General features: G+C 35.9%; 1 protein-coding gene across 2 annotated transcripts in view; it reads right to left on the bottom strand.

Annotated features, from left to right (window-relative positions):
* LRBA (LPS responsive beige-like anchor protein) overlaps positions 1 to 26,423 on the bottom strand; it is a 370,517-nt gene that overhangs the window by 303,878 nt on the left and 40,216 nt on the right. For both annotated transcript variants that reach the window (XM_071431464.1, XM_071431465.1), the window contains exons 3-22: positions 24,579 to 24,810; positions 24,355 to 24,455; positions 22,042 to 22,137; positions 19,928 to 20,049; positions 19,696 to 19,822; positions 18,810 to 18,929; positions 18,354 to 18,500; positions 17,316 to 17,513; positions 16,608 to 16,741; positions 15,252 to 15,360; positions 14,990 to 15,142; positions 14,214 to 14,382; positions 12,663 to 12,742; positions 11,281 to 11,343; positions 9,384 to 9,481; positions 7,109 to 7,201; positions 6,202 to 6,310; positions 5,586 to 5,667; positions 3,782 to 3,905; positions 3,332 to 3,524 (exon numbers count right to left, since the gene is read on the bottom strand). In XM_071431464.1, the coding sequence (XP_071287565.1) occupies positions 3,332 to 3,524; positions 3,782 to 3,905; positions 5,586 to 5,667; positions 6,202 to 6,310; positions 7,109 to 7,201; positions 9,384 to 9,481; positions 11,281 to 11,343; positions 12,663 to 12,742; positions 14,214 to 14,382; positions 14,990 to 15,142; positions 15,252 to 15,360; positions 16,608 to 16,741; positions 17,316 to 17,513; positions 18,354 to 18,500; positions 18,810 to 18,929; positions 19,696 to 19,822; positions 19,928 to 20,049; positions 22,042 to 22,137; positions 24,355 to 24,455; positions 24,579 to 24,810 (2,550 nt within the window). The remainder of the gene's footprint in view (positions 1 to 3,331; positions 3,525 to 3,781; positions 3,906 to 5,585; positions 5,668 to 6,201; positions 6,311 to 7,108; positions 7,202 to 9,383; positions 9,482 to 11,280; positions 11,344 to 12,662; positions 12,743 to 14,213; positions 14,383 to 14,989; positions 15,143 to 15,251; positions 15,361 to 16,607; positions 16,742 to 17,315; positions 17,514 to 18,353; positions 18,501 to 18,809; positions 18,930 to 19,695; positions 19,823 to 19,927; positions 20,050 to 22,041; positions 22,138 to 24,354; positions 24,456 to 24,578; positions 24,811 to 26,423) is intronic.

Genomic DNA, 26,423 nt, shown 5'->3' with positions numbered 1-26,423 from the left:
CTGTAAGGTCCCACTATTAACATTTTAAAATTATACCTCTCATCCAGATCAATGAATAAAATTCTTCCACTTAAACAGAAAGAGAACTGTCGCTTACACATATTAACATCTCTGAGTCTTACTCACTGAAAATTTCTTGAGCTACTAAAAACAGATATAATTCTTCACCTGAATATATTTTCTTTAACAGAAAGGTAACATGAATCAACTTTTAAGTAGTAAAATATATTTAAGGGCCTGAAATAAGCAGATGTTAGTCTTCCCAGTTTAAAACATTCAGATAATTTAGGAGTGTATTGCACTGTGCAAATAATTTTATTTTTTTAAAACTTGGGGAAGCTGAAAGGTTAAAAAGGGAAGTTGTCCACCATTCTTTACTTGTTTCCTATTATTAACCCCCAAATCACTGGTTCTTTGTAAAAAGTAACAGGACTACACAGATAAAAATCTAAGGCTGAGTTAGCATGGTTGCAATGTTTAAAAAATAGAAGTTCTTGAATGCTTTCATAAATTCAACACTGGCCAGTCAGAACAAACTGGAGCTGTGATTTAATTTTTCCAATAATATTTTCATTGAACTAGAAGCAACAGATTAAACACCTTTGTATACAATGGTTTAATATCTGGAAAGCATCAAAAAATAATACGGAAATTAACAACATACATGAGTAATACTAAGAAATTTGGCTTTTAAAAGGTTGCACACACCTACACACCTTCTAAATTCTGAATGCAAGGAAGCCAATGCAGTGCAATTATGCTAGAAAAGCCACTGCTGTTTATAAAATGCTGTGCAGCTGTTGGAGGAGAGGGTTACAGTGACAAACAGCTTCCCTGCTACAAAGGTGGCAGGAAATCTATCAAACTGGACAATAAAATTGCAATTGAGTTTCTTTGGCTTTTTATAGCAGCTGCATGTATCTTGATGTGTAGCTCTGCAAAACCTATCCAATTGTGTAACACTGGTCCTTTATGTACTTGTTCTTTATCATAGAATAGTGTTATAAATTAGTGGCACGAACGGCACTGAGGGTCATAAAAAGGAAAAATAAGCAGTAACCCAATACAATTAGAGAGAAATAGGAAAAATCCAAACTGGTTATTCTCTTAGCAATGTTAAAGAAATATTTTTGTTCCCATAATTCCCACATTACTTTGAAAGCATGCTAGAAATCAAAAACATCTGAGATGCACTAGCGTCGAACAATTTGCTCACTGAATTATGCCTGCACCAGGTTATGTGTGAATCTCTGTGAATCTCAATCATAGTAAAACAGGACACAAGACTATTGAAAATAAGTAAAATTAACATGATTAAAAAATCACTATAATTATCTGTTAATGTATAAGGACATTTTTCAAGACCTTTTTTTGTGATTTATCCTAATTTATGTTTATGTAATTAACAGGCAGCTCTGAAGAATCATCTAGTTTCATATGGCTAGTAGCATGAATTGTATGTATTACTTACAAAAAAAGTTCAAATGGAAAGTGCATGATAAAGGTCAAATTTTAAAATCTTTATAATGGCACCATCATTCATATCAATATTGTCAAGTTAGTTTCTGGCTGCTTTTGCTGTTTAAATATTGTTATTTACGCTTCTGGAACTAGTATTAGTACTGATGTCCAAACAAACTGAATTCCTTTAGGAGTCATTCAATATTCCACCACCACAGAGAGAAACACTTCTGCCCACACTCACACACTTCCAAACTTGCCATCATTCAACTTCTTCTGAAATGGGCTGGAAGAACAGACAGATATTATACATTGACAAAGTTAGACTTGGGAAAACTTACAGGGAGTTATTCCTACAACCAAGGACAACTCCCTATCACAGCATAACAGGAACAAAAAATGAGAAACACAGACTGAAGTAGGTCATCTTCTCATTCATGGTATTTCACAAAAACATGCAGCCCTTAAAATACAAATTAATAAACCAGACCAACATTATCTATATCTATCCATTTTTGGTCTTTTCTAAAACTGCGGGGTTTTGGCCTTGACATTTGGCCATGGCATCACAATTAAATCTTGGGTTTTTTTCTCTAGGAACTTTACATCATTGATTAGCCACATTAAGTCACTGAAAAGAATGACCAAAAATCCATATAACCTTTCTGACACAGATGTTGTTTAAACGAGATTTCTGACATTACATTATCTTACAAAAGGAGTCTAGGAATAGAGCTACAGATTATAAGATAATGTGCTAGCTAATTTCTAAATTCAAGACATCAAACTCTGACCAAGAATTAAAAAGGTGGTCTGTTATTCCCTTCTCCATCTTTCCCCAGGGACAATTCCCAGCGATTCCCAACAATCACACACATGCTAAATTATGCCAGTTTTATATAAAAGCACATTAGGGATCTTTACTCTGGTTACAGCTTGCCAATTCCCCCATGCCCTCTGCATCGTGGGGCAAAGAGAGGAAACCAGGTTTTGAAGACTGAAAAGCCAACAAAAAAGCATATTAAGAATGGTCCAACACCAAAAATATGATCTCTGTAAGGGTTAAAGTGTGGTGCTGGGCACTTTGCACAGGAATTCCACTTTGCTAAGTGACTGTTTAATGAAGTTATTTCACCCATTTTTATTACATAGATTTCTACAATTGTCTCCCATAGCCCAAGAATGCACTATGGGCCTCTGAATGCAATAAATAGAGCTGCAAAATAACAAGGTTCTTGCTGTCTGCAGAGACTGACCTTTTCTAAGAAAAAAAATTTGTTCAAAATCCAAGACCTCAGAAATGCCAACAATTCCTTAGTACCATAAAGTGATCTTTTGGATTCACAAACATCCTTTTCATATTAATAAGTTGCACACATTTAGAAATAGGTGATTTATAATTTAATTCATTTTAAGTAAATATTCTGATAACCAGAAGAATTCTGAGGCCCACACTGGCCTCAGTCTTGTTTAGAATAAGGCAGTATAAAATACCTTTTGTACTACTGTGCCTCATTCAGAGAGCCACTAATAACTTTTATGATGTAACTCTGGTTGTAACAACAACAAAATTCAGACAGAACAATAACAAAGGGTAATAGTCTCATTCATGCTGTGTAATAGTCTCATTCATGCAGCATGGATTTGCACTATCACCCCATATTCCATGACAGTTTAACAGCAGAAGCATCTGCCTTAACTTGGATTTCTTTGCTTTTTACTCATTTGTTTTACAGCCTTTTGATGTTACCAAAAGGTATTTTTGTTGATGAATAGCTCTGGTGCGCCACCTTGTGTTCCTGCTGTTACTAAAAAGCAAGACCAGCACCAAAATTTTTCGGAAATGCTCCTAAAATTTGATTAATCTCACCTTTGAATGTGTGATTGACAGTGTGTCCACCCACACACGCCAGCCACCCCACTCATATTTTATTGCATGGTACAGCAAAATCCGAAATATGGTGTACACCATCTCAGTTATCTTCTGCTCCTCAGAAGTCTTTGGATTAAAACAACAAAGGGAAAGCATCCACTCCTGCCAGACAGAGCACTGCAACAAACTCCTGCAAAACACACACATGCAACTGAATCACATTATAAAATATATCTTATAAATATATACAACAGGTAAGTCAAGAATCCAACATGCTTTAAAAAATTGCTACATGCAAAGCTTCTCTGATTTTTCATACTGACACCTTTGCCAGAGCACAGAATTTGCTGAAACAGCAATGAAGCTGTATCTGCCCTCATGAGTTTAATTTACTAGGAGACTTTGTTATTTGTTTTACATACTTGTGCATAGAGCAAGCCATCTTACCTCCTGTTTTCTCTGCTGTTATTAAACAGTTTAATCATATCTGAGAGAAAGGCTCGCCGGACCTCCAGAGTTTCCGGACACTGTGGAGAATTACGGATCAGGATTGCAATAACCTTCAAAATCTCTGAAAAACAGTTCATGAGTTACAAAATATTAGGACTAAGCACAGCATAAAACACAAGGCCTCTTTCAACAGTGTTTGCACAAGGAAAGTGACACCACATAAAAAAGTTTTATACTGAGAAATAGCGCATCTCTATTGGAGAAGAAGGTTTAAGTATAACAAATCCCTTCCTCCAATACTTTTCAAACCTTGTCACCATCAGGGGGATTTGTATACCTCTAAAGAAAATGGAATTCATTGAATTACCATGTTTAAGCAACACAAGTATTAGTGCATGACAATTGACAAGCTATCAGAATCTGTCAGAACAATTTTTACATGAGGTTCACATAAAAAAAGCCTTTTTTATGTGAACCTCATGTAAAAATTGAGCCCATAAAAAAAATCCTTTAGAAAACCAATATATGAGAAAAATTCTCTACCTTATGAGATTTTGCTCTACCTTAACAATACTGAATTTTCAAAGAATGCAACCAACTTCCAATTAAACTTACCAGTTTCTGTTATATAAAAAACATTCTAATAAAAATTTTATCTCTTATTATCACAAACTTTCCTGTGTTTTTAGGAGGTCAAAATTCAGGGTACATCACACTTTTTGAAGCAGAGGGGCAGTGACTTTTCTTGTTACTTTAAAATAAGTCAACTTTGTAAATGAATTAGAGTGTAATTTGTACACAGTCACTGTGATACTTGTAGTTCATCTTGTACAACTTCTTGAAAGAGAAATTCCTTACCTGATAACAGTAATGATCTAAAAAAGGGACTCTAGAAGTCACTCTTCCTACCAGACCTACATTATTTCAGAATCAGCTTAGTCCCCATATAGGTCTATACTGACCACAGCAGTGACTGTCAACTCCAAAAATCTTAGGAGAAAGCAACAGAAACATGCTAACATCTCTTGCTTCATGTGAATTTACCAGAAGGAAAATGGCATAATACAACCAGATTTCTTTCCTCCATATCTGTTTTGCTTTCTTTTCTCTTCCCCCCTTTCCACCTGAAGTAAACTTACAACTGCAACCTACATTTAATGACAAAGCAGCTACAAAAGTGAAAAATCTGTTATTTCTCCAGAAAAAAGTTAACTCCCAAAGCTATCATAAGTCCATTGTATTATGTACAGAACACATTAATAATGTATATAATTCAGGAAAGGAGATCAGTATTTTCTTTCAGTTCAAAAGACATCTAAAGTTTCATATCAAGATATTTCCAATAAAGTAAGCTAACCAAAACAGTGAGCAGATACATTTCTCCTATTTTCCATCTAGCATTGTCTTACTGAATTTAAGATGAAAGGCGTTTCCATATTTTAGGTAATTTAGTCTGACATCACTAAATAATGCATTCAAAATTTTGCTGGAACCTTAACATGTATTACATCAAAGTATCCTGTACATAAAAGTCTTGAAAAACCATTTCATAATGTGACTGCACAGCCAAAAAAGGTGAGTTATGAACTAGAGACACATAAAATGTCTTTCAAAAAGCTGTAGAGACATACTGTGTACATAACTCTAGCTAAATAAAAGTAATCTGTCTTTTAGAGTGAAAAAAAATGTAAAACTGAGATTAGAAGACTGGCAGATGTAATTAATAAGCTTGTACATCAGTGGGATTCTTTTAAAGCAGACTTTTCTTAAAGTAGCACTTAAAAATGTGTATCATACTTACGAGGATTTTGTATCTTCACCGTTGAATCTGGGTCAGGATGTTGTTTATGTATTACTTGAGTGCAAATTTGTTCAGTCAGAATCTAGCAAGAAAGAAGAAGATGCCAAATCAATGTACATGAAGACAGCTTACTGAAAAATAGTTGGATACAGCACAAAAAACATCATTCTAAAAATCATCCCAAAAAATCCCCACTAACTTTCTTGATAATTTAATTCATCCTGTTTCTAAAACTCTATAAGCTGCTTTATTCTTTTATTTCTCTTTTAAGTGCATACTGTTATTTAAAGTACACTGGAAGATGAACGCGTATCTAACCAAAGCAATTACACTAAGGCAAGATCATTGCTATAATAAAATTCCACATCTACATGAGCATCTGGTTGAGACATACAGGTTACTCATTATCTAGAATTGTTCATAATGAGCATAACCAAGTTAAGGAGGGGATAAATCCAAAGTAGTGAGCTTTGGGGGGGAAAAAAGCAGCATTCAGCTGCATCACACTAAGTTTTAGTGTCATCTGGAACATATCAGCAAAAATATGTAAGCAATTTTCTAACAATGTCTTACAAGTAATTAGAAAGATTGAATCCTAACTACAGTGTATGACTACCTCAAACAGGACATTGTATGTGGTCATGGTGAATAAGCTTGTCTGAAGCATCAGCCTTTCAGCCAACAAAGAGAACAATCCATGTCCAAGCATGACTTCAGCTTTTCTCCTAAAATGGTAGAGAAAGATTAAACAACATGCATTCCATTTGCTTTAGAGGAGAAAAAGTTTAAAACGTGTGCCTCAAGAAATACAAAATCACTGTTAAGATATTTTTCTTGTTTGTTTCTTAAGTCTTTCACTTTTGGTGAAGGAAAAGGGGAAGTGTTCAGATTCTGAAAGGACAAATCATTCCCTGAAGGCAGCCACCTTTCTTCCATAAATGAGGTCCACTCACCCATGGGCCCAAAGAGCTGAAACACAGCCTTGGGGATTTCTGGATAAACACTGAGGAAAGCACACCTTGGCCCTCACTTCACTCAAAAATGCAACCATGGATAGCAATCTCAATAGTTATCTACTATCACAGTCAATTCAAGACATATTAAACCTAGTTCTCAGTAACATGGGGTTCCATCTCACCAATCTAATTCTTGCTATTGATTTCACTGGAAAAGGGTCACTTTAAAAAGAAGGAGGCCATACTGCAAGTAACTATTCAATCAGCCTGATAAGGAGTGATAATGTCTCAACACTACCCGCCAGCAACAAGCAATTCCACCATATCAAAAACACATTTGTGACAAATAGACTGAAGAAGGTAGTTGAAGAAGAGTAGCTCCTATTCAGTGAAGCCTATTTAGTGATTAACCTCCATTATAGCTTTTTTCTGCTTTACACACAAATGTGTGTATTATACACCCAATAATTTATACCCAAAGCAACAAATAGAATGTCTGTGTCACAACCTACCTTTACTCCTTCCTTTCTTGGGAGGTTTAGTTTTAAGACCCAAATCAGTACTTACTTCGGAGAAAGATGCTTTAAGAAATATCCCATCACTTTCAGAGCTTGCACTCTGATGCCTTCACTTTGTGATGCTAAAAGCTTGTAGACAACCCTAAGTGGAGAAAACACATTGGTCTTCTGTCAATGTGAAGAATAACAAATGGAGGTTTTTGTTCCTTGTAAACCTCCCATAAAAACTTAAGACATCTAAATGTATTTATCAGTTACATCCAATTTCTTTCTTTTTAGACAGTCAAGTGCTTAGGGCCACATCACTATCTGATTCTAGTTTGACTGTGGTTCCTAGTATTCAACAGATCTTTAAATCTGTGAAATACAATTTTACTTATCTACATGGACTACTAAGCTCTTTTTAAAAAGAGAAAATATTAATTTCCAAATGTTCCATGAAATCATATTGAAACAGAAGGCACAGTACTTATCCTTTACCATAAATAAGATAAAAATTTTGAAGAAATTTGGATCATTTCATTTGGGGGAAGGAAAAAGCCTACCTCATGTAAACAATTTTGGAGAGCCTTTCCAAAACTATCCCATGATATGGCATTTTATATCTGCAAGTTTTAGAGTTCAAAGGACTTGAAGTTTTTAGCCTTATCCATACATAACTGAGCACTCATCAACAGTTAGGTACTTTTATTTTTATATACCCAAAAATAATTCTCAGGACACCTGACCTAAGACCCAAAAAAAAAAAATTAGTTCTATACCAGATACCAGAATTAAAGGTAAAACCTAAGGTGATTAAAAAACAGTTATGTATAACAAATAATTTATCCTGGAGAACGCTGCAACCACAGAAACTTTAGAAGGAAAGAAATAAGCCAAACTTACAATGCACTGGCCATTCAAGCAATAGAATCCATTTCTCTTCCTTTCTTTACAGAACACTATCAGGATTTCCTAATTGTACAGGGGAAAAGCATTTCCTTGCCTTTTTTTTTCTTTCCCCCCACTAGACTGGTTACTTTAAAATATTAATTTTAAGAGAACTCCAAATATTTATAAAGTTTTGGAAAATTCTTTTTAGATTTCAAGATTATTATGCCTTAATTGCAAAAAGTAGATGTATCAAGAAGCATAAAAACAATCCTTTAAGTGACTGGAGACAATACCAGAGCAAGGAGTGTAACAAATGAGATGGGAAAACAAAGTGATTTCTCACTGTGGACTGACTATTCATGCTGACTTGCTCATACACTTGTTAACAAAAAATAAAAGCACCTACTGCTAGTTGTTAAATAAAACCAAATGTACTGCATTGGAGACCCAACCTGACACTCAAATACTTTAGTATTTAGAGTATTTTATTAGTTTCCCATACATAACACATTACCATAGAAATTAAATCAAATCTGATGAAAATGGGTAAGAAGAAAAATAATCAGTCTAGCACTAAAAGGGGAGAAAACAGTTAGAAACATGTCTTAATGCAGTCTCTTGAGAAAGGGCACCTGGAAAAAGAATATATATATAAACAGGGATTAACCAATAGGTGCACCTAAATGTATGAAATGAGACTCTGCCTTTACACAGTGAGAGAATTACTACTCCCCATATCCTTCTATGAGTTGTTCTTACATTTGTTTGCCTGTACCAATTTTTTCCCCACTGCGTTCAGGCAGGTTCCTGTTACATTAGGAAACCTCAATACCATGACCACCCTCTGAGAGCCACAAGACAAAAGGAGTCATAACTTTACTCCTCTAGCAGATTTTCTACTTGTACAAGTAGAATTTGCTACTTCCCCTACTTTTCTCTCATGATAGTGTTAAACACTTTTTTTTCTATTTGTTGGGAAAAAGATTCCAAACAGTGCATAGCACAAAGTGCTACTTTTAAACAAATAATAAGTTTTTCTGGAAAAGTCTCACAGGAAAAAAAAAAAAAGGGCAGAGAACTAACAAGGATCAGAAGACATCTGAATCAATTTTTGTCAGCCTCCTTCCAGTTCTAAGACATCTGTAAGAATGGGGGCTGAAGACAGAGCACCAGTAGATGAAGACATCAATGCACAGACTGAAATGGATCACTCCCTGTTTAAGTGTTACTGGCAGCTTGGAAACATTAAAAAATACCACCTCGTTGATAATAAATCCAACAGCACCTCTTGTCAAAATGAACACCTGGACCCAAAAATCTCCCAAGATGAGGAGTCTATGATTGTAATGCACACACTGATGAGAACCATTCAGATTTCATGGGAATTCTTGCAAGCAACAGTATGGTCAAAACACTGTTTCCTTTTTCCCTCTTAGAAAATTCAAACTTACTGTAATCCATTCCTCTGATCAAATGCAGGAATCATAGAACCAGGATGCTCTGACATCAGAGCAACCAGCAACTGCAAGACATCCATTAGATTGTCATCCTGTTGGATAAAAGTTACAAATTTGAATTAACAACACATACACACCAGAACATTGTTTTGGCTAAAAGAACCACTAGAAAACATTTCAAAAGTATGTAGAGATTAATAATAAACTAAGGACCAAATCACTTTGGCCAGGATGAAAAGAGCTATAGCTCTAAAGGCAAGTGCAGGAGAAAACATTGCAAAAAATATATTTAATTGTTTAGGGTGAAAAGTGATATATCAGTGTCTGGGATGTAAGGATTTGACAGGCAATGGAAATTTAGACCATGTTACTTCCTTCCATACACATGCTCCTCTGTTTGCATGTGTATTTCCCAATCCTTTCCTGCACAGGAGCTACAAATAAACTGCTGCACATTTTCTGGGGCACAGGGTGGTGTTTAATGAAAAGTTTCTACTTAGAAATGTCCAAACCATGAGAAAAAAATACTACCTCCTGCCACAGACAATATTTTACATGGGTAATTCAAGTCACTTAGTAAATTTTTCCATACTTTTAATTTAAAGCACTCTAAGCTACAGTTCATTAATTTGTTCCAAGTTCATTGTAACTAAAAATAACCTCAGAAATAACAAAATGTAACTGTCTTTGCACATACTCTGTAGTATGAAAATGAAAGTTTCTTTTAAAACAAAAAGAGTCCACAAATAAAACACTGACCAACACTTTTGAACAAATACTCTGATTCTTTACTCTAGAGTATTCTGTACAAATATGCTAATACTCAATTAGAAAAATCAGTTTTACATTCTCCTGAACAACTCTGTTCACCTGATGATATTAACAGCTGACATTACAGATGCTATCACTATTTAGCCATATGAGAAGGCTAAATTTTACTTTTTTTGTTGATGTTTTTCTGAATCCACAGTTAGATTGTGGGATTCAGCATTCACGGATCTTTGACACATGAGTATGCAAACTGCCAAGATATTTAAAACATCACATCTTCATCTGAAGGCTATGTAAAGCTTCTGCAATTTTAGTTCATTCTTATATGGTACCAAGGGTCTTATTATTTACTTCTCCATATAAAAGTAGAATTGCTTGACTATGGTAATACCAAGTAGTAGTAATCAGCACACAGAATAAAATGAAAATATAGGTGTAAGCAAAATTCTTTAAAAATACAAAAATCTATACTGCTTGAAATGAAGTTCAATTAATTCCTGATTTTACCCATTTCAAGCACCCTTACAGAGATGAGATCAGTTAGATTTATGTCCCCATTTCCCTTGTCTTTGATGTTGCATCTGGCATAAAGTGCCTTTTCCTGGTGCTAAAATATGAAGATGCAGATGTATCAGTGGTAACCAACATTTTCTCCCAATTAAGTTTATATGCTTCTCTTAGATGCCATTAACATACATCTTTATTTTTTTAATGCATGTTTTCAATTTTATTGCTTTATTTAAGAAGCAAAATAAAAAGGAGAGGGAAAAGAAAACAAAAAATATTACTTAGGCAGACTAAAACAAGGTTTTGACTTTTTTTAAAGTCAGTCTCACCATCTGTTTTTCTGCTTGGTAAATTGGTTTGTAGAACATAAGAAACCATTTTGACTTACTGGCTTAATGAACTTCAATCTAACATTGAACATAGTGCTTAAATCACTGCAAGAATATTGGCATATCAGCACACTACTCTAAAGAATTGGACAATGTTTGCTACTTCCTCTGCAGAGCCATCTTGTGGCACGAAGGAGGTTATATTTGAAATTAGTCAAACATTTGGTCACAAACAGCACTAGTATGCCATTCTTCATAAACACACCCTCCAAATTAAAAATTACCTCGTGTATAGTAAGCAGGTAATTGAGGATAGCCTGCAATTCATCTTCTTTTATTCCATAGTCCTTTAAAAACAAATAGGTTTTAAGTATCACCTTTCAAGTACAGAATGCTGTTTCCAAAAAAAGCATTGTTACAAGAAATGTTTATATCACAAAGCAAGTACCACACAACAGATTTGCTTTCACTTGATCCTGTAATAGCTTCATAGCTGCAAGGTAGCTTCTTCCCTGCCCCCAAAAGCACCCGCTGGATGCCATAAAAGTGTTTTAAAGCAATTTCAACACAGGCATAAAAACAATATAAATAGCAATATAGTATATAGAAATTGTTAGAGTAATACATGTTAATTGATACAGTCAATTTGAACTGAGAGCTTCCTGTTAATAGAAGAATTAAATTGAGGTAGCATAAAGGACCCAAAAGCAGATCTGGAAGTTAATTATAAGCCTCTTAGCTATACCCATATCTATGTTTGGTTCTTATTTTCCACTAGAGAAGCCCATCTTCAGTTGCTATCAACTTTGAAGAAATCTCAATCATTTATGGCACCTATGCCAGCAATTTGCCTTGAGGTATTTTTTGTGAAAATAAAAACCAACAGTTTCTAAGAACAGGATGAGGGTAGGCAAAAGCAGGCTTCTTCATATATAGGACTTTTATTTTTTAAAGCAAGTATTTCATTTCCCAAAAAGATTTTGCACCACTATGTACAAACAGAAAACTTGCCAAAGGATCAAACTCACCAAACTTTTTCAAGGGGTGTTCTATCTATTTTTGTGCTGATTTTGGTTGGGGTAGAATTGATTTACAGGAGACAGCACACACTATGGTTTGGGTTTGTGATGGAAACAGTGTTGATAACATAGAGATATTTTTGTTATTGCTGAGCAGGGCTTACACAGAGAGACCAAAAACTTATGATAGGAAAAGGTCATGAAGACCCTATAAGCAACAGAGCTCCTGAATTCCAGTATTCCTCTAATGTCCAAAGAAACAGTTGTGAAACTTACTGATAGTCTTTCTTATCCTCCTCTGTCCCACTGACCCACAGCATATAGTATCAAATGTTTCTATTTAGTCTTTAGGCACTTAAAACATAGCTGATACTGTTCATGTTAAAAAAAAATTAAATACTTTTTTCCCCAACAGTAAATATTGCTAAGCTAATAATAGCTCCACTTCTAATTAAAACAGCTTAAAAGGGGAAAAAAATACATCCTTTAGCACTGCTCTCTGTGGCAACAGCCACAACAAAAAGAAGCACCTGACATGGCTGTTTCTATTTATTTGCTATCACAAAATTCAACATGTTTAAAGCATGTTAGGCATTTCTTTGTGAAAGGAAACTCAAATATCCTACCCTAATTTAAAGCTATCCTACCTTCATGACTAGCTGTTTAATGAACATCAACAAAAACGCTCGCAGGGATAAAATCTCCTTCTGAGTAGGCCGTGGACCATCTACAAAAAAAAAAGTAGATATATATAAAATAAAAATTAACAGTTGTTATTAGCACAGACAGCATTTCCACAAAAAGAAAAATAAAAGGCATTTTCTGGGTGAAGAAGGCACAACTCTAAGTCTTCCCACCCTCTATTTCAGACTACAAAACACTACTGTGTTTTATCACTTTTTATTAGCAAAATGTCTGGATAGTGAGGTTCCACTAAGGCTTCACCTAAATTCTGACAATTTTAACGTTTCCTTGTAGTGCTATAAATCAACTTCATGCAAGGAATAAGACTGATACAAGAACTTTAGTTCAGAATTTCCAGATTTCAAATTTTTGCAGTTTACATGGTTTTTTTTAAGTTTGCCATAGCTCAAAGCAAGAGCTACGTGCCACCATTATATACTGGCTAAATGCACAAAAATCAATCCTACAGTGCCATGTATAAAGAGTACCTTGAAAGACATGACTTAAATTTTTAACTCAAAGTCAAAAAGGACTGGCTTCTGCCATCTCTGTGTAAAGCAGACTTCCGAAGAAACATTTTAAATACCCAAACACTCAGTAGCTCCCAGGAGAGACAAGGTTAAAAAAACAGGCGCAACCAAGTGTCAAAGTCAAGTAGAAGCTTTGGTACAGAAAGCAAATGAAGTGCTGCAAATACATTTTGGGGGACAGCTTTTACATTTGCCTGTAGGGTCACAGCTCTCATGATCTTAATCATCACAGAAAAGCAAACCATCTAGAGAATGAAAGTGATCATATGAGTCTGGTTTTATACAGCATAGGCCCACAGGCATATTTGGTTTAAGAAGAGCTATTTTCAGTATAAACCAGCCTAGTCAAAATAAGCCATTAAACTGCATTACTAAGAGTATCCTACTCATCCACTTGCCTCAGGCTCAATAAATGAGTTACGAAACTAAGTAAATCAACAAGAGACTAAAAAGAAAGGAGAAGACATGCATGCTTTGCTTCTTAAAGGATGAAAAATATTACAAAACAATCCTTACAGCCCTCTAACAGGCAGGTCTGGTAATTTTGAGAAGTTGGTGTCAGGAAGTCAGACTCATCTAGGGAGTACTGATTCCTAGTAAATCTAGCTCTCTCCCATCTTTTCTCTCTGAAATTCCAAAAATAACACAGAAAGACCATATTCCCAAGCACAGCTCTAATGTTCCAACATCCTACCATTTCTCTGACCACCTCTGCCTAGTATCAGTTGACATAGGTGTCTGATGACAGAGGATATGACTTCTAAAGAAAGTTTCCTATAGATTGTGAAAAAAAAAAATCTTTCAAGGACAGAAGCACACCACTGACACTGTTACAGGGAACCCACCCCACTGAAAGTTAATTATTTCTGAAGAACTGACAGATCTATTCTAAACATTGTCTATGAAACTTTTTTTAAAACAAACATCAGATTGTGAGACTAAAACTCAATATATATATATATATGTGTATATATATGTACATACCTATGCCCTTGGGAGTTATCCCACTGCGATCCTGAGGGTTCACCACCCAGTAATAATACTTGAGGGTGTGCATGACCAAAAGAACTGTCCCAACCCGCCGGATTGCTCCATAAATGTTAACAGTGGCAATGAACTCAGTAGACAGGTAAGTGTACAGGGTCAGCTGAACCTACACCGCCAGTCAGGAAAACAAAAAGCATCACACCTGAATTACAGCATATCAGACAACTGAATTCTTATGTTTTATCTATCAAAATGTCCTAAATCGATTTTTTTCTGTATAGCTTAGTCTTAAAACCTCTGAAAACTGATGAAAATTTTAATTACATTTCTGAAACTGTGCAGTGCTGGTAATAAGGTTACAGCTGCAAAGTTTTGATCAAAGTTGTTCACTGTCAGAGAACAGAAATTCACCAAAACAAAAAATACTCACTTCCAATTTATATCAAGACTTAAAATCTGACAACCAAGATAATTTCCTCTTCAAAAATTGCTGAGTTTTTCCCAGCTAACCCATCCAAACTTCCTTCCCAGACTGGGTCAAAAGTCACAACTCTGTTCTGCAGAACACTCCAAGTTTCCCAAATCCCAGAAAACCCTGAGAGTCTCTGCAAAACTTGACAATTATATGCAGCAAAGCAGAGCCTGAAGATGATTCCTGGATGATTTCTGTTGTGGAGCCGAAACCCGTAATTCTTTGGAGTTAAGGCTTAGTTTCAACACTCCCAAATCAATACACCAGAAGATACCTTATTGATAAGAATAAGCAATTTTACCTGTGCTGGGATATGAATCCATATTGCAGGATTCAGGAGAACATGATCACACAGCTGCTTCAGCAGGGGTACCCCATTGTGTAAATTGCTCAGGTATTTTGAGAAGGCAAGGCAAAGTTCTAGCACAGCTCTGGTAACGTGAGCTTTGGAAGACTGCAAAAGAAGATTTGCTTAAAGAGAGCCCTGCAACAGTCTAGGAAAAATATTTAACTCAAGAAAAAATTCAACATTAATGCAAAACATTAAGGAAGATTTACTTTACCTTTTCTAGGCTGTGTCCTATCACAAGGAAGCCTTTACAGGAAAGCATCTGTTCTTGCATAGCAATAGAGTTCTTCAACAACTCCATGATGAATGCCAGTAAAGTAGAACTGGAAAATATGTTTTAGTAAACAAAAATGTGTTAAAGGGTTACAACAAGACAAAGTATTTCCAAATTAACACTCCCACCACACAATCCTGAGATACAAGTTAAGTAAATGTTCTGTTATGTATATCAGAACTTTTAAAACAAAAAGCAAGACTAAATTTTGAATGTTTGCTTCAAAAAACTTATTTTATTAATGCTTTTCTAACTTGAAATTCTGAACTCTGAGATAACCATAAAAGCAAAATCCTTCTGAATTCTTGCAAAAAGGCAACAGTCAAGTTTGTACTACTCTCTGCTTTATGTTTCAACTACCAACTCCTGCAAGGTCAGTTACAATTGCCATTCTACTTCTTAAGCTATCAGATGAGCAAATATTTTTCTAGACACAGCTTTGCTGTTGTGCCGCTGCCAGAGGTAATATTCCTGTCAAGCCATTACTGCCTGTGGATCAAGACTTCAACCAGTTGAAAACCCCAGTATTGTTGGGCCTATTTGCAATTGCATCAAACCCCTGACTTATCACATAGATGCCCAAGTCTGAGCCAGCTCAGGAGACACCCAGACACAAACAGATGGGCTGAAGGAATATTGTGACCATCCTTTCTAAGAAACAATATGGATGCAGATAATCTTTAAAGAGTCATGAAACTACAAATGCAATGAATCAGAGCAATTACACCAGAATTCTAAAAAGCAATCCCTTTGCTTTTACTGCTGCTCTTTAACTTAGGAGCTCTAGAGCTTCACCAGCTTCTGTGTCTGGGTGTTCAGAAGTTGGATAGAGTTGAAACAGAGCTCAAACCAGAGGAAAAGCCTAGCAGCAACACTAAGTAACAGTATGTTCCAAAAATCTGAAGGTTAAAACAAAACCAAGAAAAATTCCAAGGAATGACTTCATCTTGCTGAAAAATTCACCCTTCCTGGAGTTTCTCTTGAAGCCTTCCCCAGTGAATTCTCTCCATGACAGGAATAAGCTCAAGAGAATTACCCATTATTAATGCTACACAGGAAAAAAAATGTTGTCAACTATAAAATTTGTGTACATTTTGATTCTCTGTGAGCTTCCACAGAACATGTGGTGCAAACAAGTACACCACTTCGAGGTCCTGCCTGTAATCTTTTTGTTCTTAGACATAATTCACTGTTGCACAAGACAATGCCAACTACTCTGCCATTGGATAAAGCAATAGGCAATTTCCTTTACTTCAAAGGAACAAAGCCCAGGACACTGCAAGTACATGCACTCACCAAACAGTTGTGTCAATGTGGTCTGAGGAATATTGCCTATAGTCCAACTGTGCAAAGAGAGGGAAAAGCACCTGCACTCCTCCAATGGAGTGCAAGGCACTTTGGATGGAGTGCGTCAAGACTGCTTTCACATCCTGAGAAAGAAAAAACATGAAATACTGAAACCTCATTCAGACACTGATAAAAAGTTTGTTAAAATAGCCTTTAATTTCTTCAATATAAAAGCTGTATTATTACCAAACAAAAAGAAACAGTAAAAACAAACTGGCTGCCACAGTCACACTAAATGCCCAGTATGCCTGACCTACTGCTTTAGCTATAGATACTTCTAGACAAAGATCTACAGTTCAGATCCTCAAGTGAATATACAGAAGGTAGCATTCAAAACACAGGGAAGAAAAGGATTTCATATTAACAGGGCAAAGGATGGGAGATAGGGAACATCTGTAGGGGAGTGAACATGTCAGAAGTGAGGAAGAAGGATTTTTTTTTTTTTTTCAAAGCTAACCCAGCCTTTGTATTTATTAATAGAATAAATTGTTTTCTTACGATTTTTGGCATTCTCTTTAGTTCAAGAAACAGGGGCAGGTCCAACCCAAAAATCCCAACCTATACGCAATTCCATATCAAAATCCCTATAAAACTGGATTTTAGGTTTTCAAACAGAAACCATTTGTACTCTCCAAATCTATGAAAATGTTGATTTACCTGCAGCATGAGGGCATGTGGTGAATGAACAAAAATAGAAGGGTTATCCTTAGGGGATGACTCAAGACACAGCTGTGCATCTGTAGCCCTTGGATTGTACATAAAAGCAATAGCACTGGAGAGTTTGCCATCATATAGCAACAATTTGTGATGTTCATCGAGGAAGAGATCACTTTCTGCCTTGAACTTGAACGTTCCCTGGATTGGGAAGCGGGGTTGAGGAAGGAACAGAGAAAAAAATTAGATTAAGCACACTGAAGATACAGATCAGAACAACTACTGCAAAAAATGATTAAAATATTGACTCTTGAATCAAGCAGTACTTCATAAAGAAAGGTTCTCATAAGAACCAAAGACTCATAAGACTCAAAGTCAATTTTACAGCATTAAAATGGCAGAATTCTTTTGTCCCCTGAAGAGTGTCATTGCCAGGATGGTGGGTAATGTAAAAGAACCACATCAGCCTGGAAACAGCAGGACTGTCAGCAATGTTCACTCAGAAGGAACTAATAATTGAGGAGCAGATAGAAAAGGAACCATCTTTTTTAGCATATGTTTGTACAGCTGCTGGGGAACAACAGCCTTCAATTAGTGCCCCTCAGGCTATGACAAAACAAATAATAAATCACTGCAACAAAACTAATCCTCAGCACTGACTTCACACATTAAAAAAACCCCACTAGCACAAGCTACTATAAAGCCACATTTCTAAAACAAATACATCATAACTGATCTAAAGTTTTCAGCCTCAATGAAAAAGTGAACCTAGTCAGAGATAACAGCCGTATCCCAACCACCAACATGGAAATTCTGAGAAGCAAACAGAAGCACCATTCTTTTTGTTTTATAGGAAATCAAGAAACTGAACTAATGCTTACTTGTAGCTTCTAAGGCCATACATAGGCTTACATAAGAAACATAGAAGAGTTTAATAAAAATATTATACTGTAAGATCATTTTTTTCGGACACAGAGGTCTCACAACATTCTTAAGACCTACCATAAAGAATTAAACTTAGGAAAGTCAATTCTAAGATACCTTATATCCCAGGCCAAGCTGATAAATGGCAAAGATCTGAGCAGCATTGAGAGCCTCACTAAAAAGGTAAACAGATGTCATCTGCCCACAAAACACTCGATTGGCATCTGCTGTTTCTGAAGAACCCAGGAAACATTTGTCAAACGTCTGAAAACAGAAAACAGAACCCAGTAACAGGGTTTAATCCACGCTACACAAGCAAATCATGCAAAAAAATATGCATTTCATAGGGAATATTTTTACATAAACAAGTACTTGAGAGCCCCAGCAGAAACAAGTATCAAGTTCTGAGATGCATAAAACCACAATTTATTCCTCTACCAAAAATTTACCATTTTTATTTCAACATTTTTTGAAAAAGCATAAAATGGGGGAAGTTTATGAATAAAATGGCAAAGAATATCTATGTAATGCATCAAGATGATCAGCCGTAGACAGTGTGCAGGGATTACTCACATCACTGGTGTTGACAAACCACGTTATTTCCCCATAAGATGCCAGCTCCCCGTTCACATAACACCGGAGTTCGCTGTTCTTCCAGCGGTTATAGATGTGCACTATAGTCACCATGTACCACTAAACAATAAAAAAACAATTGATATAACTCTATAAACACTTGGGAGTAGCTTAAGCATTCAAGTGGGGCTTGGAAGAACAAATTCAACTCTTTATGTGAATTAAATTAAGACTGAAATATGTATTTTAAGTAGAAAAGATTAATAAGTCACTGGTGAGTTTTCTTGCATTGCTGTGTTAAAGAATAATATGCCATTCTTTCCACAAAGGAGCTTAAAAGGTATTTATGGCATCTAACTCCAAAAATCTTTATGACAATGCTGAACGAAATTTACATTGAAACTACTCTGTAAATAAGTTCTAAACTGAGCTACTCCTAGCAGGATGGACTACTACAGATGCCATTCCAAAGAGCAAGGATGGCTCCAGACTAAAGCCTCTCAAAGGCTGTGCATGTCAAATTATCACAAACAGAATCCATATTTACAGCAAAGGATTGCTGATAAGAAATTCCTGAGGAGGCCTGTTCTCCCACAAGATGTTTACATCAATTCCAGAATATCTAAGTGAAAAAGGGAACATCCAACAATATATAACACTAGCTAATAGGCAAGTCAGCCTTGAACACCAGTAATAAAATCAACTCATCTTTTAGTTGTAAAATTCAAAATAAATAAGAATTCAGAACACATATTTGTTCTGCTCATTCCAGTGAAACTTTTTTTCTACAGAAAGATGAGATTAATCAACAGCTACAACACAGACTCCCAGGCTACAATTTTAGACTCGTGAAACGTGTTTGAATGATTTTATTATTTTCACTCACCTTTTGTGGCTTGAAATCAAATTTTACACAGTGCTGGAAACCTTTTCCCTTTGATTTTATGGACGTTATGATCAAGCAGCCTCCAACAAAGTGAGCAGAATAACCAAGTCCTTTGTTTGTTCGAAAACTGACAAATCAGAACAAAATCAGCACATACACAAATGGATGCAGAAATCATTGAAAAATTACTAGAAACTGAACATTAGCAATATCAGCTTTACACAATACTCACCAATATAAATAAGGCTTATCCTTATCCACATTAATATTATTTACAGGATCCATTCTTAGCCAAGTGTGGAAAGTAAATCCATTCTGGTAGGGCCACTTGGCTATAGGAGGTAAGGCAATAGCCTGAAGAAAGGAAGAAGTTATTCATGTAGAAAGATCAACACAAGAGTAAAAGTGTGCAGCTTAAGATACACTCTACAAATATGTGCTGATAAACAGAGGCACACTGCAAATGTATACAGTTCCTCTATACTGAAGAAAAAAAATCTGGCCTAACTTCTGTTCTCTTTGTACTTGATTGTTACAATATTTTATTAACTTAAACATTTAAAAACTGACCTTTATACCTCAAAAAAGATTATTAATAGTAACCTATGCTTCAAAACTTAAATACTTTAGTGAAAGCCTTATGGAATAACAACTTCTCAAAGTGCAAACAGATTGGTTTGGTTTTATGGCAACCTGACAGAATAATCAGTTCCATTTCACATAGTGTTGGTATTCAGGAAAATAACTGATCATAAAGGGAAAGCTGGCCATATTTCACTTAATAAATTATTTTCTCTCCTGAAGTTCATATTTAAGTAGGCTTCCAGAGAGCATAACACAGAATTTCAAACTTCCTCAAATGAAACAATGCAATCTCCACCAGGCAAAAATCTTCATATCAAACATTGTGTTTTTAGTGCAAAGCCCTTGAGTTACAAACCATGTGTCAGAATCCTTTGTTTCAAACAGCTGGGGTTTATTTTTTGGAGTTTTTCAGTTCGTTGGGTTTTTTAGCATTACTATTTACTTTCTGCTGGTGTGCAGCCCAGATTTGCAATACACACTGCAATTAAGTGCCATAACCTCTGATCAAAGATGCCACCCAGATGATCAATATCAATGAATAAAAAAACATCAAAGAACTCAAGTGTCTCCAGACTTGTTGTTATGTTCCCATGCTCCATTCAGCTACTCCTGTCCACACAAAATGCTATAAATCCTTCTGTATATCAGCTAACCAATCAGTCTCCATGTCTTTGCAGCCAAGTCTTGGGAATTGGTAGCATTATCACTTTACTTAACTCACAATGGATCACAGAGTAATTACAGTAAATACTTAATTTCTTAAACTTCTTAATTTAAATGTATATAAAAATACCCACACATAAAGGTTACTGAGGCACCCCAATATCCCAATAAAATATGGTTAAAGCAATCAACATAATTAACCAAAGTTAAAGCAGAAGTTAAATAGAAAATCATCAATACCCAAAATGAACACAAATGTGTCTGTCTATTGCCAAGTTCTGTTGCATGTGATAAAACTGTCAGAGCACTTTTCTAGTAGTTGGCATTTTTCAGCCTCCAAAGTTTTCATTCAAAAAAATAATTCATTATGTCATCAAGTTGGTGAAATTCAATCTCAAGCCACCAAGGCAGAAAGCTAATGGGTTTACGTGAAGAAAACGTGAAAGAGTCATCTGATAAATCTTATTCAAATCTTATTCTGAATTAAGCATGAAATTTTGAACATAATTTTTCATTCTACAAATATAGAAGCAAAAGTGTTGACATACTTGAATTCCATCAGAAGATTCTGCAAAGGATTTTCCAGCTGCCTATTTAGTTTCAAATTCTTTTTCAAGTGAACACCACAGAACTTAGAAATGAGTCACATGACTCATTTACAAATTACTCAATTACAAAAAGACTAATTGTTGCTAAATTAAATCCTTTTCAGTATTATTCAGCCTATAAATATATAGCATTGTCTAGGATCAGTGCTTTCTCAAAGATTTCTCATAAGCATCTAGAGTGAAAAGCAGGTATATTCTCTTGCAACACGATTTAACTGAACCAGTCTGAAAAAAACCCAACAAAATACAAAAAAGCAGCCTCATTTATATCCATTCTTTATGCAACAGTATTGTCCTTCTGTAGTGATATCACACATCTATTATAAACACAATTTGTTCAGCCACTAGTGTAGGTGTCAGGCAGAGAAAAAAATTTGGTCAGAACTCTATGACAATGACAGATGAGACAAAGAACACCATAAATGAAAATAACCAAAGGCCTTAATAGAACAGCAAGCAAACAAACCAGAAATGTAAAATATCTACATACCGCAGCACTTTTTCCTGGAAAGTTGAAGAAGGCATCAGGTCCATACTTCTGAGGCATGTGTTTCAACACAGACAGTAACTTCCCAGCATGGGGTGGCTGACAATGAGAGTTATTACATTTGTAAATAAGTAAAACAAACCTCTAAGAAAGAAAAAACTACACATACAAAAAGCAAATTTTAGCACATTTTTAAAACTTTGCACATGGTTGAATAACATCCTACTAAGACACTCCGCACTCTCAATAAAACAACATTAACAGTCATGAATACCTTCACACAATATACAGTAGATGCACTGAATTAAAGCTAATTAGGTAACTTCACTAAGGACTTGAAGGCCAGAGCCAGATTCACACAGCATAAACTAAACTGACCCTGAATGTTGATTCCTGCCACTGTCTGTTCATTCCCATCAGCTCTCTGTATGACTCTGCTGGAAGCTAAAGAAAATGAACTGGTCCAGATGAAAACTAATTTAGGGAAAACAAATGCAAACCAATTTTTAATTGCAGTTGTTCTGGGAAGAGGCTGAGCAAAACCTGTGCCAGCACAAGGGAGACAGGGAATAGCTAGCAGAAGGGAGAGGGAAGATCAGCAGAAGGATTATTTTCATCAGGACGACAGTCACACATTAGATTAAACTGATTTGGTTTATACTTTCACTTAAGTCCATGGAGAAAGATTCCAGTCCCAAGGGCAGTTTGGAGGACCTAAACTGAGTGCTCAGTGTGAATACTTAACACTCCACCACCCATATCGTGCTGATTTTATTGTAATAGTCTGTAACTATACACTCCAAATCAAGTGTATGAGCTCACAACAACAGGAGAACAGCAAATACTGATCATAGTGACAGGACAATTTTGCGTGTTGTCTTTCACCACACCATATCTTTCCGGCAGATCTATTTTTAAACTACAATTTTATAATACTGATATTTTCCTGAAAGTGCCCTTTTTCACTCTGTTGTTAACAGTTACCCTCTGAAAATCATGCATGATGCTGAAGCATTGCATGATCCATCACAAGTATTTCAAATGTACCAAAGTTGGAGTCAGCTAAGCAGTGCTTCAAGAATCTGAGTTAAAACTGAGGAGGAAATGCTGAGAGCTGCGTAGATGTCTGCAGTGCCATAGAATTTGACCAGGTAAATTGTGTTGCAGCAAAATACTTGGTATCTTTTCAGTTCTGCTGATTTTAAGATTTATGGAGTTGTACAACTCCTTGGCAATCCAACTGTGGCATTTTTCTCTTGCTTTCCCCTGTATTTGGTCTTTAATAAGGAAAGGAAATTAAATGCAAATAGCAGAGAGACAGGAAATGAAAAAGTTAATGTTACAGAGACAACTTTATTTCACCTACAGTTAATTATACTCTCTATGTTCAATTACTAAGTTTAAACCATCTATAAAGTTTAGAGTATTTTTCTTTAAGGAGGTTAAGATCTCCAGAGCTATTTATTTCAAAGGGCCTTTTAAAGTCTGCAGTATTATGTGTGCATACTTGTTTTTATATGGTATACTATTTTTTAAAATTATTTGAAGTCAATAGAGACACTGCTACCTCTCCCCTACACTAGTCAGAGTATTTAGAAATAACCAGAGCTGAATTAAAATTCAAAGCAGGTAAAATTATTGTTAAAATAGTTCCCAAGTCCAGTGAAACAACAACTGTGTGTTGAAGAAAACTTTATCAGGTGGCCTCTACAACTCGCACATTTTTACTTTAGGGAAAGTGGTTATTCAGCTGTAAAAGGGTCCCTTTCTACTCCACACAGGAACAAGAGAAAAATTTTATAATTTTTCATTGGGACTTACTTCCTTCAGTTCAATTTCTGCCAAACTTTTCACTTCCCTAACTGGATAATTTTTTTTTCATCTTCTAGTAAAGTACAGCAATGTGAAAATGGGAGCAAACAGAACTGCCTCTGTAGGCATGTTTTATTTATTTCTCTCTTCTGATTAAAAAAAAAATACACCTTTTTCCTTCAATTTCACATAGCCAGAATCAAAAAAATAAAATCATGTGCATAAAAACACTTAAGAGTCACCTTATTATTCCCAGGTGTTCAAAAAGACCAATATAGTTCACAGGTTCAGGAAGAAATTTAACTTCATAACTATTCTACTCTCTGTATTTTAATTGCTTTCAGGTAAAAAGATTCTTTATATAATACAAGAAAGCTCCCTATATTTTTTGGTACATTCAAAATTTGCCTATCACGAAGTTTTTGGAACAGTCTTAACTTGTGAAAATTAGGAAAAACAAAAGCAACACAATAAAAATTGTTTCAGTTTTGTGTTTTGTTTTACCCATCTCCCTTTTTCTCCTTGCAGCTTGCTGAAGAATAACTTCAGCTCTCGAACTGTCAGGTTATAGCTCGCCAACACACCAAGCATGTCCACTAAGAGATCTGAAAAGCAGAAAGAACAGCGATGTAAGTGCTTAATAAAATGCAAAGGCAAATTTTTATCATCTAATAACTGTGTCCATGAGAAGCAGCACAGTTTGAGTCCTACACTGGGGGAGGCTGTACCTGCAATCATGTTGTCAGCTCTGTCGATCCTCCTGAGCACTTGTTCCACGAGCCCCACTTCCGTGCAGGCCTGGAGATTCCGTATGCTTTTCTTCAGGATTGCTGTGAACATGCTCCAAACCTCAGCCTGGCAGGTGATGTCACACTTATCCAGTAAGTCCACCATGCAGGTGATGCCCTCTCCTTCTTGGATGATAAAGTTCATTTCCAAGTCAAACTGGCCCCCAACGAGCTTTCAGAGAAAAATATTTCAAAAAAAAAAAGCTTAAGGCAACTGTATCAAAGTATTACTCTATGCCTAAAGTTATTCATTTGTGAGAAGAAAACTACTGAAGGGGAAAAAACATAATAATGAGACCAATATCAATGTACCATCTTATTTTTCTTCTGTTTCAAGTTCTGTTGAGTAACAAAGGTGCTCTTAAGGTGTCAACAATTATCAGAGACAATTCCTGCAGAAAAACATTTGGGTAGTTCAGGACAGAGATGTCCCAAGTTGAGCTGAAAAGTGAAGATACCAAGTGAATGTTCTAAAACAGGTGAGCCCAACAAAGCAGTCAAGATATCTTATATGACCTGGAGTGACCTCACATTTGCTTAACAAATCTCAATTAAGAAGGCAATTCTAACCAAAAGGAGCTGATGCACATCAGAAATATTGACACTTATAAACACTTATGAGACGTTTCCGTGACTAAAGCTGGTTAAGAATTAACTGCCATTAGTAGCCCCAGGTACTCAAAGGAAGCAAAGGCTTGCTGTATTTGCAGGCATGTGGAACAGCAGCACAGTTCCAAGCCTTTGGCTGCAATTTGGCTATGACACTTAAATCCTGTATTATTTCAGGTCTCCTAGAGGCGAGTTTTGTTTGAACGTACACTGAGTATGTAACAGGCCACATATGCCTGTGCAGAGGAGGTGGAGGGGGGAAGGAAATAACCTGCTCCACTCTCACTTGCATACTTCATAAAACAAAAATTCCAGCTGAAGGCAAAATGCATTATACTAAGTTAACTCATTTATACCAACTCCCTACATCCACTCTTTAAAGTTCTCTTGGACTTCAGAGCTGTATTAACCTTAAAAATGTGCCATGCTTACCAAAATAACCATTATATACCAGCATACAAACAAGAATTCAGATATCATTGACTCAAATTATCAAATGGCTCATGACCAGAAATATTTCAGCTCGTTCTCACTTCTGCAAGTTTATGTTATTATTTCCCTCCTACGTGGTGGTGCTCTTTGACAGGCTTTGGCCATTAACAGCTTCAGTACTGTCACCTGCTGAAGTCACACCATATCTAAACTGCCCCAAAATCCTAACTTGCTTCCATATTAGCTCCAACATTCTCTCTCACCTAGTCAGGGTCCAAAGAACAATTTACAGAAGAGAACATATGCTCTTCATTAACCACTGAAATTACCATACATTTTCCTGAAGTGTCTAAACCTTGCCACTTTGAAGGAGCAATCTTGGGACTTCTGGGAATAAATCAGTAGTGCCAAACATCACAGGAAACAGAGAAAGTTACTGCTCTTTTGACAGAATAGACAATGTCACATGGCAACGATCTCTAAAAAGTAATTTACACTTTTCCATTTTCTCCTCTCTGGGTCATGAAAAATAATTATGCAATTTACTGTCAGATGCTTCCACAATATCTCGGAAAACAGCAAGAACTGAATGGGGTGACTTGAGTTATATTCCCAGCTTCTCTATATCAACTCATGCTGTCAACTCAAACAAATCCATCAAATCATTACCATCCTCCAAGCCTTAGCTTTCTCCTTCCAAAAGATGGAACAGAGGCCTAACTCAAGAAAGATCTGTAGGGCACG

Source organism: Agelaius tricolor, unplaced genomic scaffold (genome assembly GCF_023055355.1).
Source record: "Agelaius tricolor isolate 1412-34295 unplaced genomic scaffold, bAgeTri1.0.p SCAF_8, whole genome shotgun sequence".
Lineage (NCBI taxonomy): Eukaryota > Metazoa > Chordata > Aves > Passeriformes > Icteridae > Agelaius > Agelaius tricolor.
This window is presented reverse-complemented; position numbering and strand designations above follow the sequence as displayed.